The sequence below is a fragment of the Hemicordylus capensis genome, chromosome 6, assembly GCF_027244095.1.
Source record: "Hemicordylus capensis ecotype Gifberg chromosome 6, rHemCap1.1.pri, whole genome shotgun sequence".
Classification (NCBI taxonomy): domain Eukaryota; kingdom Metazoa; phylum Chordata; class Lepidosauria; order Squamata; family Cordylidae; genus Hemicordylus; species Hemicordylus capensis.
The window spans coordinates 16766093-16780814 of NC_069662.1; the positions used below are offsets into that span (position 1 = coordinate 16766093).

The 14722-nt window shown below is 47.1% G+C and overlaps 2 protein-coding genes across 5 annotated transcripts; one reads left to right on the forward strand and one right to left on the reverse strand.

Moving 5' to 3' along the window:
- Positions 1 to 107: 107 nt before the first annotated feature.
- LOC128330562 (sesquipedalian-1-like) lies at positions 108 to 2632 on the reverse strand. 2 transcript variants are annotated; one of them, XM_053263627.1, is made up of 2 exons: positions 2303 to 2632; positions 108 to 1119 (listed from the first exon to the last, which is right to left on the reverse strand). In XM_053263627.1, the coding sequence occupies exon 2, from the start codon at positions 1105 to 1107 to the stop codon at positions 472 to 474; it is 636 nt and encodes a 211-aa protein (XP_053119602.1). In that variant the 5' UTR covers positions 1108 to 1119; positions 2303 to 2632; the 3' UTR covers positions 108 to 471. The 2 variants fall into 2 exon arrangements, with proteins under 2 accessions (XP_053119602.1, XP_053119601.1); XM_053263626.1 differs by having other exon boundaries at positions 2167 to 2304.
- Positions 2633 to 4036: 1404 nt separating this feature from the next.
- CD2BP2 (CD2 cytoplasmic tail binding protein 2) lies at positions 4037 to 13046 on the forward strand. Of its 3 annotated transcripts, none has more exons than XM_053266161.1 (7): positions 4037 to 4180; positions 5355 to 5436; positions 6138 to 6276; positions 7411 to 7568; positions 10249 to 10765; positions 11314 to 11441; positions 12714 to 13046. In XM_053266161.1, the coding sequence occupies exons 2-7, from the start codon at positions 5362 to 5364 to the stop codon at positions 12822 to 12824; spliced, it is 1128 nt and encodes a 375-aa protein (XP_053122136.1). In that variant the 5' UTR covers positions 4037 to 4180; positions 5355 to 5361; the 3' UTR covers positions 12825 to 13046. The 3 variants fall into 3 exon arrangements, with proteins under 3 accessions (XP_053122136.1, XP_053122137.1, XP_053122138.1); XM_053266162.1 differs by having other exon boundaries at positions 11317 to 11441; XM_053266163.1 differs by having other exon boundaries at positions 11320 to 11441.
- Positions 13047 to 14722: the final 1676 nt, after the last annotated feature.

Genomic DNA, 14722 nt, shown 5'->3' on the forward strand with positions numbered 1-14722 from the left:
ACCAAGCACTCATACGAATGTCCCTTAGCTAAGAACTGATCTCCCTTCCATAACTGGCCATTTCTCACTCAGCTGTGCCTCCTGTGTTGTTGAAGAGGAACACACAATTTCCACTGCTCACGGGATTTTTATTTTAAGAATGCATTTTTAAAAAATCTTCACAGCTTTGAAAAATGTCATAATGTTTCCATTGCACAGATGTTCACAAGCTACAGTACTGCAGGAAGGCCTACCCAGCGGTCTATATGCCTCTTCTGTCCGAAACATCAGACAGATTCTTATCCAGTGTTCCCTCTAACAGGGATTCCCAGATGTGGTTGACTACAACTCCCAGAATCCCCACCTGCAATGGCTTTTGCTTGGGGATTCTGGGAGTTAACAGCTAGGAATCACTGTTAGAGGGAACTCTGCTCTTAACACTCCCAAACCTCACTGGTTGAGGTCAAATATATGGCCTCATCTATTTCCCTGCTACAAATTTATCAAGTTATCTTCCTCAGGTTGCTTGTCTCCCTCAAGTTGATTCTTGCCTGCCTTCTCGTCTTGCCACAAAAGTCTCACCCTAACAATTTCCTCTCCAAATTTCTGATGGAGCTGTGTGAAATCCATGGTTGGGGAGCCCATTTCTGCCACCAGCTTTGGAGGCGGTCGTTTGAAGGCTGCTGTTGAGCATCCCACATGTCCCTCCAGCTTGGGAAGCTGCTGGCTCTTCAGATCCTGAAACTGGTCTTCCAGTTCAGAAGTTAAGGCCCGAAGATACGCAAACCTTGCTGTACTGAGAGCCCGCACCCAACCCTCCATGGTTGCTTGATTCTCAGCGGCCATCTTGTAGGCTCGACTACCAGGTAACCCACAAGGGTAGGAAATTTCAAAGGTGTATGGCTCAGAGGCGGATTCCTGCAGCTCCACTGTGCAGCCCTCCAGGACGATTAGGCGTGAGTCTCGGTCTCCATATCGCTCCCGGTAGAAGAGGAGGTTGCCTCGGAGCTCACACCAATAAGGCTGGTAGGAGGCACTGCGATTGCTCTTCTTGTAGAGGAATCCCTGGCGATCTGGAGGATTTCCCAGGTGGGAAGAGGTGAGGGTGCTGGAAATGTGGAGTTTCATGGTGGCCAGGCCCTGACAGTGGGGATGAGAAGAGGGTGGAGTGAGCATGAGCAGAACATGCATGTTGGTGTGCAAGGAAACTGGCTCAAAGAGGAAAGAGATTTTGAGGGATCATGAGAGGGAAAGCACAAAGAACAGGGCTACAATTCCTGTTAGAGATGCACTTACTTGGGAGTAAGCTCCACTGAATTCAGCAGGGCTTATTTCTGAGTAGACATGCTAGGTTGAGCTGTAGGTAAGAGAAAGGTTGGGGGAAATGGGGAAAGATGGTATTGCAATAAGAAAAAAGGTACAAGAGGAATGGAAGCGAAGGACAAGGGATAAGTGGTAAAGCAAGTAACTAATGAGGGATACAAGATCATGAAAGATACAAGGGGGTGGGGTGCAGAATCAGACCACAGAACCACATACTATATGGCGCTACCCTGCACTGAATCAGACCGTTGGGCCATCTAGCCTGCCCCATATTGTACACTGACTGGCAGCAGCTTTCCAGGGTTTCAGACAGCAGACTTTCCCAGCACTACCAGAAACTGAAGCTGGGTCCTATAGTCCAGAGGGAAGAGAGAGAATGAAGTAGGAAGGAGGGATAGAAGTGGCATTTTAAGAGTAGTGGTGGGGGGAATCAGCATCAAGCAAAGAAGTTCAAGATCAGGATGCAAGAATTAGAATGAAATTAGTGAACAAATTGTGGTATACAGGACGAAGTGAAGGGAATGAAAAAGAGCACTTAAAAGAGTAAGAGTTAAAGGTGACAATGGAGGAAGGCAGATGACTGAACAGGGAAGGGGGAAAAAAGAATTACTGAATGTTTAAGTGGACGCAGTTGTAAGGGAGAATGAAAACAGACCGGAGGAGAAAATGACTAATACTAGAAGCGAAACACAGAAGGAATTAAGGAAGTGTAGAAAGCGAGCATGGGGGCAGGGAACTATATCCCTTCTGCAGAGTACTGGATCTGGCTGCCTTCCTGTGAGTGGATAATAATAATATAGGGTATCCCCCCCAGGAAACACACCCTAGCAGTCCCAGGTCTGACTGGAATGCAAGCTTCCTTACCTTTGGGGCTAAATGCAGGCGGTTCCCCCTTTGGGGTTAGACTGTCTTTGGATCGTCGTCAGTTTTTCCTACCCTCACGTCCTCTACTGTTACAGAGCAATAGTTTCCCAGGTAAAGGGGTGGGGCTTGAGCTCACCTAGCTTTCTCCATCCAGGTGTGCCTAAATCACTTGATTCTATGTTCCAGGAAGACTCTGTTGGGGGAGAGACTCGCATCTACTTTGAAAGCAGTTCCTCCCCAAGAGCAAAGAGAATAGCTAGAAAGAAGAACTAACTGCAAGTTTAAGTTCTCTCTGGTCCTAAAGGGAACCTTGTTAAGGGGAGAGTGCATGGGTCAGAGAGAGAAAATGCTGCAGGGAATGGAAGGCCGAGGGTTCAAGTTAATAGCTAAGGTTCTATTTTAACATGTTTCAGGAGAACACAGTGGGAAAATAACTGCCTGCCTCGCTCTAGACCCTGCCTCATCACAGGTACCTCAGCTTCATACTAGATCCTAGCAAAAAGTGCTGAACAATGGGCCTTTGACAGCTGTACAGCAGCAGGCAGATGTTCAACAGGAGTATCATTTTGCTTTGAGGTACATCTGATGTTTTTCAGCCAGTCAAGCAGCTGCTAAGGGCACAACTGTTGGTGGAAATGCAGGCAACCCTTTGAATAAGCTAAAAATGGGAGAACTGAGGACATTTAAAGCTCAAGGAAAGGTAAAGTGTGCGGTCAAGTCAGTGTCAACTCCTACTCCTGGCACCCACAGAGCCCTGTGGTTGTCCTTGGTAGAATACAGGAGCAGTTTACCATTGCCTCCTCCCGTGCAATATGAGATGATGCCTTTTTAGCAACTTCCTATATCACTGTTGCCCAATATAGGAATTTCCCATAGTCTGGGGAACAAACCAGCAGGGATTTGAACCGGCAACCTCTGGCTTGGTAGTCAAGCCCTTTCCCTGCTGCACCATTTGGTGGCTGGATCAAGTAGTGGCTCCTGCAGATCAGGTACTCCTCAAGGAGCACAGAACACCTGAAAGGGATGTGAGAGAGATCTTGAGACCAGTGAAGACTTTCTCCCTATCAGGTAAGATGGTGTGTGGAATGCCCTCTAGCAGAGTACCCTAGTAATCCACTAATTTATCATCTTGCTTTGTGTTATTTTACAATTAGGTCACAGATAGCCTGTTCTGTTAATAGCTGTGTTGAATCAAAGTCTGGCAAGGTGGGCTTTACAATACATCCGTTAGACTTCAAGGGGCCACAAGACACTTTGCTGTAACAAACTTAATATGGCTACCACTCTTAGTGTTGGATTAGCAACCTAATCTGCAGATCCTTGCATGAAGCAGCAGGCTGCACTCAGTTGTGCAGGATAATGTCTGCATGGACACGTGAATCAAATCAGCTGTATTATGTGGCAGGAAGGCCATAAGGTAGAGCTCATTAAATAAAGACCATAAGGAGAGCCCAGCTGGATGAAACCAAGGGTATCTAGTGTTTCCTATATGGCTAGCCAGATGCTTCCAGAAAGTCCTCAGAGAGAACAACTCCCTTCTGTTGTGGTGACCAGATGTCCCCAGCATCTGGTATTTCAGATACACTGCCTCCGAACATGGAGGTTTCATTTAGTTTCAGCATGGCTTATAGCCCATGCCAGTCCGGCTTTCTTCTTTTGACTATGATCCGTAACAAACGATTAAAACTTATAAATAAAACAAGCACACATCCCGCAAACAACAACAACAGCACTGAGTACGACCATTCTATCGGTTTTCAAACACTTGGCACAAAATTTAGCTAGGCACGACACGGAGCTCCCCGTCTAGGCCCCTCAGCAGCAATAAAACCGCCAGGTCGGCTGGCTGGCTGCCTGGAAGAACGTGCCGTCACTTCCGACGCGCGGAGGGCGGGAATGCCTCTACCTATCTAGCGTCACATCCGTTTCGAATGGTGACTGACAGGACCCGGATGTTGATTCCTTCGTCGTGGTTGTGCTTCGAGGTTTGGGGTGATCCTGCCTAAGGACTTAGGTGGGAACCGGCTTCGTTCTTTCCAGGGTGGGGAGGGGAAGAGGGGCATTCATTTGCATATGCTAATTGCTCGCTGCGCTCGGGCTTTGGGGAGTTGGCGGGAGCCTGTTTGTGGGGGAGGAAATGGGGACTTTTGGGTTGCTCTAGTAACTGCGCAGATGAGCCCTCAGATGAGCGAGGAGGTTCTCTCTGCTATGGGAGAGAGGTTTGCTTTGATTTTTGCAGCCTCCCCCTACTCTAGCTGGTTCTGGTTTTTGCTAGTTTCGGTTGGGGTTTATGGGGGATGTCTCTTATGCAGTTAATTTGCATGTATAATTGAGGCTGTTTTATAACAATTATTTGCATTGCAACTTTGTGCATGGTGCTTTACAAAACACAAGAGGGCAGGTCTCTGCCACAGGCGGTTGCAATCTATAGTTCAGTACAGCAGAAACAACGGGGGGTGGGGGTGAGAATGGAAATAGAGGCAAGGGAAGAATATTTATTTAAACATGTGCTTAGTTTTCGTAGGGCATGGGGACTAGGTGGTTGTGCCAAAGGCTTAATTAAAGAAGGTAAATTGTTGCCTGAATTTGAAATGAAAGTCTTCTTAGGGAGGTGTTGGCTTCTAATCCTTGAGGAGAGGAATAAGGAGTGGGAGTTTCACTTATTTTCCCATGGGGGCTGCTATTTGGAGATTTAATCCTCCCTCCTGTACTTTTTCTTCAGTAGCCACTTCTTTGCAGAAATAAACAGAATTCCAAAGACTACTCTTGAAAGAATAAATTATGCAAACTTTTTTGAGCAATGTTTGCTAAGAAACTTGGGGCTCCTTAATTCAGATAGTTTAAATCAAACCGTTATAGAGAGAAAGTACAAATATCTTGATTTGCTAAGCTTTTCTATAATCATTGGACTTTGAAACTACAATTGGTGCTGTTGTGTTATGGTAGGATTTCTCCCTGCACCAGGACAGGTAGGGAAGACGGCGTTGATGGCTCCTTGTTTACAAACTTTCCATGATACCTGCAGGATGGAGATAAGAGCCTAATCGGTTCTGCCAGAACTGCTTGTCAGAACCCATCAGCAGGCTGCCAAGTTCTTCCCTGAAAAGTGTGTATGTAGCCTGTGGACAAGTATGTTGTGTGTTGGGAGTCCACAGTATTCATGTTTTAATCTGGGTCTCTTTCTTTAGGGCCATAATGTCAAAACGCAAGGTAACCTTTGAAGATCAAGGTGATGAGGATGAAGATGAAATGAGCCTGCCAAAGAAGAAGGTGAGAAATTGAATGTCTGAAAGTGTGTGTTTTGAAGATACAATTTTTTCCTCCTGTAGCTTGGCGTTGAGGGTTCTCATGTTCACCAATCATTATTGCCCATTATATAGGAACTCCAGGCAGACCTATAACCCTCCCAGTAACATTCCATTGGCATTTGAAGAGGATTATGAAACTTACCTCCTGAGTGACATTAACTAGGCTGCAACATTAAACAGTTGCAAAATGTCTTGCTGGAGTTATTAAAACTAAATTTTGGTTTTAAAGATGTCAGGATGATGCCATTGTATAGGTGAATTTTAAATTAGTTTCTGGTTCTTTTAGGAATCACATTGTTCTGTCTTTGTATCTGGATTAATATCGTCATTACCTTGTGCAGAAGTATTGACTCTTGCTTTTGTGTTAGTTTGATATTATGGTCAATGGGCCAGCCCAAATATTGATGAAGATATTCAGGGGACAAATTCAGGAGGGAAATATCTGTGTGTCCCACCCTCATCCCCTGTGCTTTTTAAAATAATTGAAAACTGGGTGACTATTTACTTGAGTCCTGAAGATTTAGAGCAGTTTTTCATCAGGGGTGAGCTGCTAGTTTGAAGTAACTGCAAGTTGGTGAATAAAACCACACTGAGGAAGAACAGCAAAGACCTAAATCTCTAAAAGCAGACCTTCTGCATTTAGCTTTTCTGTCTCTTGGACAGCTGGTGGAACCTGCAGTTGGAGGGCCTGGCAGCCGCTTTAAGGGCAAGCACTCATTGGACAGTGACGAGGAAGATGACGATGAGGATGATGAAGGGCGAGGTAGTAAATATGACATCCTCGCATCGGATGATGTGGAGGGTAAGTATGAGATGAGGAGTGAGGCCTGGGGCATGTAGATTTTAATAACAGAACTTGGCATGGTGACATTCTTGTCTTTTTTAATTTTAAAGTGAATTTTTAGTCCTTATGAATGAAAATATAAGGTCTGATTGTGTTTGGGATGCCATCTGGGTGGGTATAGGAACATTTGTGGTAGCAAGCATGACTTGACCCCTTAGCTAAGCAGGGTCCACTTTGGTTGCTTATGAAAGGGAGACTAGAAGTGTGAGCCCTGTAAGATCTTCCCCTCAGGGGATGGAGCCGCTCTGGGGAGAGCATCTGGTGGCGCAGTGGTAAAACTGCCGCCCTGTAACCAGAAGGTTACAAGTTCGATCCTGACCAGGGGCTCAAGGTTGACTCAGCCTTCCATCCTTCCGAGGTCGGTAAAATGAGTACCCAGAATGTTGGGGGCAATATGCTAAATCATTGTAAACCGCTTAGAGAGCTCCGGCTATAGAGCGGTATATAAATGTAAGTGCTATTGCTATTGCTATTGCTATCTAGGTTCCAAGTTCCCTCCCTGGCAGCATCTCCAAGATAGGGCTGAGAGAGATTCCTGCCTGCAACCTTGGAGAAGCTGCTGCCAGTCTGTGAAGACAATACTGAGCTAGATAGACCACTGGTCCATAGGAACCTGCCATCTACCGAGTCAGATCCTTGTCCAGTCAGACCCTTGGTCCATCTCGCCTGGCAGTGGCTCTCCAAGGTTTCAGGCAGGAGTCTTCCCCAGCGTTACCTGGAGATGTTGCCAGGGATTGAACCTGGGACCTTCTGCAGGCAAAGCCGATGCTCTGCCCCTGAGCTGCAGCCTCATCCCCCATGGCTGCTTTAATAGAAACGGGGCAACTGAATGACGATTTTAATGTTTGGTGTGAAGACCCAGTGCAAAGGCTTCCCATACCTTATGTTAGTAATCCTTACAACGGCCCAGTAAGGTAGGACAATATGGATCCTGTGTGTATGTATGGACAGATAGGAGGTGCTAAGGAGAGCAGAGCAATACTGGCAGGGTGGAAACATTTGTGGTTGCACTTTCTTCCGATTCCGGCAGTTAAAATGCCAAAGTTGCAGTAGTTCAGTCCAGTCTTACAGGAGGCTGTTTTCCACTTGTAGGGCAGGAATCGGCCACCATTGACTATGAGGATGGTGTCCGGATCACCCCCTTCAATCTGCAGGAAGAGATGGAGGAAGGCCATTTTGATTCAGAGGGCAACTACTTCTTGAAGAAAGAAGCAGTGATTCGGGACAACTGGTTGGACAACATAGACTGGGTAAGACCCCCTGTCTAGGCTGAGGGCAGGGCAGCTGGGATGAGCAAGGTTGTCTTATCCTAGGAACAAAGTACTTTGGCTGATATGTTCCCCAGACTAAGGGAAACTCCTATATTGGGCAGCAGTGATATAGGAAGTTGCTGAAAAGGCATCATCTCATACTGCACGGGAGGAGGCAATGGTAAACCCCTCCTGTATTCTACCAAAGACAACCACAGGTGGTTGCCAGGAGTAGGAGTCAACACCAACTTGACTGAACACTTTACCTTTACTTGAGCTTTAAGTGCCCTCAGTTCCTTCGAGGATGTAGAGAGCATATGAAATGAGAGGCTCTGTGGATTCTCTGACTGCACCTACCATTTGTACTGGGTGCAGAACAGTATTGGCCAGTGAGTGTCGCTCCAGCGGGGTGGTGAGGGTAGGCAAATACTGCTTTAAACAGCAGCAAGCCAACCACTGCTCGTACCCGAAATGCTCTGTGGGGCGGGGGCACCCAACCTGGCATCCCAGGGGCAGGTAGCCTTATCCCTGCTACTCAGCTCAGCTGGCCTCCCTGCATGTGCGAAGACCATTTGAAGAGTTGGTACAGCATCCGTAGAGGCCAACTGAGCAGCGGGAGTAAGGCAGCCTGCCTGTGGGATGCATTTTGGGTATGAGCAGCGGGTAGGTTTGCTGCTGTTTAAAGCGGTGCTTTCCTGCCCCCGCCGGAGCAGCGTTCACCAGCCACTACTAGTGTAGGGTAAGAATGGCTTGTGTGGTACCATTCTGAAATATGCCCAGAGATTCTGGAAGGAGATTCTCAAGAGACCTGCAGAGGGAGCCACAGCAGAGGAGTTAATCAGTTGAGTTCCACATCCACAGCAAGCACTGCCCACATTGCCATATATAATAAGCCACTTATAATATTGCCACATATAATAAGCCAGCGTGGTGGTGTGGCTAGAGTGCTGGACTAGGACCGGGGAGACCCGAGTTCAAATCCCCATTCAGCCACGAAACTAGCTGGGTGACTCTGGGCCTGTCACATTTCTCTCAGCCTAACCTACGTCACAGGGTTGTTGTGAAAGAGAAACTCAAGTATGTAGTACACCGCTCTGGGTTCCTTGGAGGAAGAGTGGGATATAAATGTAATAATAACAATAACAACAACAACAACAACAACCAGACAAACATCTGCCACGCAATACACCAGATATAACTGTAGTCGAGAAGAAAGACAAGTCAAAGTAATCGACATAGCAATACCAGGGGATAGCAGAATAGAAGAAAAAGAAATAGAAAAAAATCACCAAATACAAAGATCTACAAATTGAAATTGAAAGGCTGTGGCAGAAAAAGACCCAAATAATCCCAGTGGTAATTGGCGCCCTGGGTGCAGTTCCAAAAGACCTTGAAGAGCACCTCAACACCATAGGGGCCACAGAAATCACCATCAGCCAATTACAAAAAGCAACTTTACTGGGAACAGCCTATATTCTGCTACGATATCTATAACAGCAGCAACAACATTGACAATAAAATTCAGCCATCCCAGGTCCTTGGGAAGGACTCGATGTCTGGATAAAACAAACCAGTCAATAACACCTGTCTGACTGTGTAAATAAATAATAATAATAATAATGGAAATAAGCACAAGGCATGAGGATGGCAGAAACTGTAAGGATGTGGATTCCTAACGTGTATTTTTAATTGAGCATAGGACCATTGGTCCATCTAGCCCAGTACTGTCCACTCCAGAGATTCCCAGCCTTGGGTCCCCAGATGTTGTTGGACTACAATCCCCATCACCCCCAGCCTGGGAGTTGTCGCTGAACATCATCTGGAGATCAAGGTTGGGAACCCCTGATCTACTCCCACTGGCAGTTGGAGTTCTTCAGTGTTTTAGATCCGGGTCCTTCCCATTGTCTACTGCTGATCTTCTTTTACCTGGAGATGCTGAGAATTGAAGCTGGGCCTTCTACATGCAGAACATACGCTCTGCTGCTGAACTGCAGCCCCTCTTCTGATTACGGTGGTCATATTTTGGAATGTAATTAGTCACCTTGATTATTATTGTAGGAAGACAAGGCATAAACTCTGGAAATAAATAGTTTGAAATTTTACAAGCCTTCCGGAGTTGCCTGGAGCTGCTAAAAACAAGGCTGGGTGTAACACTGCAGGTTAGAGTGCTTTTATTGTACTCCGCCTTCCATTACCATACAGATAAGACAGGGTAGTCAGTGGCAAAGCGTATTAAACAAACCAGATGTCATCCTTGAGAATGTTGAGAGAGAAATAGCCAATATCTGAGGTCCTCCTTCAGTTGCAACTGGCCCATCTGGTGGTGACCCAGGGCCAGGCCTTCTCTGTCATCTTCTCACGACTTTGGAATGCCCTCCCTGCCCAAGTAAGAGCTTTGTCATCTCTGGCAGCTTAAAACAACAACAACTCAGCCTATCCAACATTTTTCAATAGTTTTTAATGTTTTAATTGCCTTAAATTTAGGGTTGTGTTAATTCTGCAAACCCCCCAGGAATATGTGTCTCTGCCGGTATACAAGTGTGCAAAATAAATAAAAATAACTGAAAAAATATTATTTTGGGTTTAGGGCAACCATTGGAACCCTTTGTGTAGACCTGAAAGGCAATACTGTTTTCCTCTTATGACTTTGTCCACCTCACTCTCTCCTCCCTCTAACTAGGTCAAAATTAAGGAACAGCCTCCTGGCCGGAAGAAGCCACTGCTGGCTTCTGCAGATGTTGAGGAAGATGAGGAAGATGAGGATGACCTTGAAGTTGGCCGCACGCCTTTGGACAAGAAGGCATTGCTGGAAGGCATGGTGGATTTAGTGCAGCCTGGTGAGACGGTGGCAAGAGCCATCCAGCGGCTCGGAGACAAGGGTGGCCCCAAGAGCAGCAAGCACCAGCGGAGGCCCTGGAGCCGCCTCAAGCCAGAGGGGGCAGAACCCGTGGAGGAAAGTGAGCCCCAGAAACCCGGGTCGCCGGAGCGGAAAGAACAGCTGGAGCGCCTGTCAGGGCTGGCTGACCAAATGGTGGCGCGAGGAGTATATGAGATCTACCAGGAGACCCGGGAGAAGCTGGCACTGAGGCTCCGAGCGCTGGATCATCCTCCTGCAGCTGCTGCTACTGCTGCCGAACCAGAACTCGACATGTTTGCGGAGGATATTGACGAAGCAAAACTGGCGGAGAAGACAGCAGGTGAAAGGCCACTGGGTTGTGGAGGAGTGTGTGGATCAGTGTTCTCTCTACTAGGGATTCCCAGATGTTGATTACAACTCCCAGAATCCCCAGCTGCAATGGCTTTTGCTCGGGGATTATGGGAGTTGTAGTGAACAACATCTGGGAATCCCTGTTAGAGGGAACACTAGTGTGGATATGGGGAGGGGATGGAGTGTGGAGCTTTAAAGCTGAAATGCACTGTCAGGAGATTCACATGGTGCAGCTATTTCTGAGCAGTACCACTGAAGAGGAGGGGTTATATCACTGAATGCTTTCCCCTGCGTATGGAAATTTAATATGGGTGTGTGTGTCCTTTGCTTTGCATTTTCCCTGATGCTCTAGCTTTCTGCTTGCAGAGTGTTTATGTGGGAAAGCATTTGAATGTGTGATTTCCCCTCACCCACCTGATGTTTGAAGTAGTACAGCCCAGCTAGAGCTGCAGCCTGTGATTGTCCTGACAGTGTGTGTGCCAGCTCTTAGTTATTGGAAATTGGGTGCAATCAGCAACCTGATATTCTAATGTTCTCCAGCAGCAGGAAATGAGTCGCAGCAGCAAGGAAGTGACGATGCTCTTTCCGAGGTGATGTGGGAGTATAAATGGGAGAACACAAATGTTTCTGAACTCTATGGCCCCTTCAGTAGCTCCCAGATGCAGGTAAGAGATTGAAGGTGGGGCAGATGAATCACTGTGCATGGTTTTTCCTGATCTTCGTTGCATCTCTTTTCCTTTTCCTTGTCTTAAGTTCATGATTCTTGGTGCTTCATTTCTGTTCTTGTTCATTTCGGTTTCTTTATGCTTTTCTTGCACCCGTACCATGATTGTTCTGCTGTATTTTTCTCTGGGTATGAGCTCAGTGGAAGAACACCTACTTTGCTTGCCGAAAGTCCCAGGATCAATCCTTGGTATCTCCAGGTGGGGCTGGGAAAGCCTCCTGCCTGAAACCATGGAGAGCTGCTGCCAGTCAGTGTGGGCGATACTGAGCTAGATGGACCAAGGATCTTAGTGGGTATAAGGCAGCTTCCTATGTTGGGGATGGGGCGGTCGCTCAGTGGTAGAGCATCTCCTTTGTCTGCAGGAGGTCCCAGGTTCAATCCCTAGCATCTCCAGGTAAGGTAGGGATGCCTGAAACCATGAAGAGCCTCTGCCGGTCAATGTAGACCAGGGCTGCTCGACTTCAGCCCTCCTGCAGATGTTGGCCTACAATTCCCATCATCCCTGGCTATTTTCCAGTATGGCTGGGGATTATGGGAGTTGTAGTTCAAAAAGAGCTGGTGGGGGGGCTAAGTTGAGCAGGCCTGGTGTAGACAGTAACTCTGCTAGATGGACCAATGATCAGACTCGGTATAAAGGCAGCTTCCTAGGTTCCTATATTTTTTGGAAGCCTCGGTGCTTGCTTTTATAGAAAAGTGAGTCAGAAATATATCCTGCTTTTCTAAAATAAATAAATAAATCCAAAGTGATTAACAGTAAAAACGTTAAACAATCGGAACAAGCAGTCAGCAATAATGAGTAATAATCTAATTAAAATGAAATAAAAGTGAATGAAGCAACAGCAAAAGCAGCCCAGCAATGAATACCAGCAGCATACAAAAACCCCACCTGCAGCAATATTAAGAGAAAAAGGGAAAGAGCCCAGCCTCCTCCAGAAGCCTTCCAAAAAAGCCATGTTATTGCCAGGTGGCAAAGCCCACAGAATGAAGGTCCCATTGACTTGGGTGCCTTCTGCTAACTTCTGTTTCTGGCCGACTCTGTACTGTAGTGATGGTGCTTGCATCTGCTAGCATTAACCGTATTTGAATCTCACTTTGATTGGTCGTATGAATCACTGGCTCCAATGCTTATTGGCTCCATTTCCATCGTCTCCCCCCGCCCCCCCGGACTCTGCAATTTCCACTCACACTTTCCTCTTTTGTTGTATCCCTCCAGGACTGGGTATCCCAGGGCTACTTCCCTGATGGGGTTTACTGCAGGAAGGCAGATAATTCGCAGGGCCAGTTCTACAATTCGAAGCGCATTGATTTTGACCTCTACACGTGATCAGAACCCGACTCCCACCCCAGAGAGCGCGAGAGATGCAACTCCACACGACGGCGGCTTGAAAGAACTTGCCGGACTTTAGGGGGTGGGGGCCAGGGGAAGGGAGGGGTGTGTGTGTGTGTTTGTGTTTTTGGAAGGGCAGAGGAAGAGGTTTGACTTGCCATCCAGCACTGAGGCTGCTTCGTGGTTTGTGAGAAATTAAAGCATCAACTTCAACCTGCATGGATTGGTCTCCTGCTTCCCTGATGGTGATCACTTCGAGGCATTCTCCTACGGTGTGCTGGACTGGGTTGGCAGCTGCCTGTCCTCAGGCCGTGGAGTCTCCCCTCCCCTTAGGTGCCTCTTCTCACCCTCTCCCCCTTGCTTCCAGCAGCACCTTGCGGATGGGAAGGAGAGAAAAAGGCACATGCAAGATGGTGTCTGGGTGTGGAAAGTGATGGAGTCTTCGGCTGGGCGAAGATAATTGTTGGCCAGTGCCCTAGGTCAGGGCTGCAGGACCTCAGCCCTCCAGCTGTTCTTGGGCTGCAACTCCCCTCATCCCCAGCCACAGTGGCCAGTAATCAGGCATGGTGGGAGTTAAGAACATAAGAACGGCCCTGCTGGATCAGGCCGGTGGGTTCACAGCCCATCTAGTCCAGCATCCTGTTTCACACGGTGGCCCACCAGATGCCACTGGAAGCCTACAGGCAGGAGTTGAGGGCATGCCCTCTCTCCTGCTGTTACTCCCCTGCATCTGGTACTCAGAGGCATCCTGCCTTTAAGGCCAGAGGTGGCCTGTAGCCCTCCAACTAGTAGCCGCTGATAGACCTCTCCTCTGTGAAGTTATCCAAACCCCTCCTAAAGCCAGGCTGTTGGCTGGCACCACATTTTGTGGCAGAGAATTCCACAAGTTGATTATGTGTTGTGTGAAAAAGTTCTTCCTGTTGTTGGTCCTAAATTTTTTTGGCAATCAATTTTATGGGATGACGCCTGTTTCTAGGATGGGAGAGGATGAAAAATTTCTCTCTGCCAACGTTCTCCACACGATGCATGATTTTATAAACCTCTTTCATGTCTCCATGCAGTCGTCTTTTTTTCTAAACTAAAAAGCCACAGGTGTTTAAGGTGCTCTAGGCCCCTAGTCATCTTGATTGCCCTCTTCTGCACCTTTCCCAGTTCTACAATGGCCTTCTTTAGGTATGGTGGCCACAATTGTATGCAGTACTCCAAGTGTTGATGCACCATAGATTTTGTATAACAGCATTAAAATATTAGCAGTTTTATTTTCAGTCCCCTTCCTAATGATCCCTAGCATGGAATTTGCCTTCTTCACAGCTGCTGGACATTGAGTTGACACTTTCAACGAGCTGTCCACCATGACCCCAAGATCACTTTCCTGGTCAGTCACCGACAGCTCAGATCCCATCAGTGTTATATGTGAAGTTGGGTTTTTTTGCCCCAACCTGCAACACTTTACACTTGCCAACACTGAACCGCATTTGCCATTTTGTTGCCCACTCACCCAGTTTGGAGAGATCCTTTTGCAACTCTTCACAACTTGTTTTGGATTCCACTACCGTAATAGTTTGGTGTCGTCTGCAAATTTGGCCACTTCGCTGCTTACCCCAACTTCTAGATCATTTATGAATACATTTAAAAGCACCGGTCCCAGTACAGATCCCTGGGGGACCCCACTTCTTACTTTCCTCCATTGTGAAAACTTTCCATTTATACCTACCCTCTGTTTCCTATCCTTCAACCAGTTTGCAATCCACACATGTACTTGTCCCCTTTTCCCATGACTGCTAAGTTTTCTCAAGTCTTTGATGAGCAACTTGGTCGAAAGCTTTTTGAAAGTCCAAGCATACTATGTCAACTGGATCACTTTTATCCACACACCTGCTGAAACTCTCAAAGAA

Excerpts from the sequence above, each read along its gene's own strand:
- CD2BP2 (XM_053266161.1), top strand. The coding sequence starts at position 5,362 with ATGTCAAAACGCAAGGTAACCTTTGAAGATCAAGGTGATGAGGATGAA. Across the intron at positions 5,437-6,137 it reads TGAGCCTGCCAAAGAAGAAG|CTGGTGGAACCTGCAGTTGG; the intron begins GTGAGAAATTGA and ends TCTCTTGGACAG. Across the intron at positions 11,442-12,713 it reads TCAGTAGCTCCCAGATGCAG|GACTGGGTATCCCAGGGCTA; the intron begins GTAAGAGATTGA and ends GTATCCCTCCAG.
- LOC128330562 (XM_053263627.1), bottom strand. The coding sequence starts at position 1,107 with ATGAAACTCCACATTTCCAGCACCCTCACCTCTTCCCACCTGGGAAAT.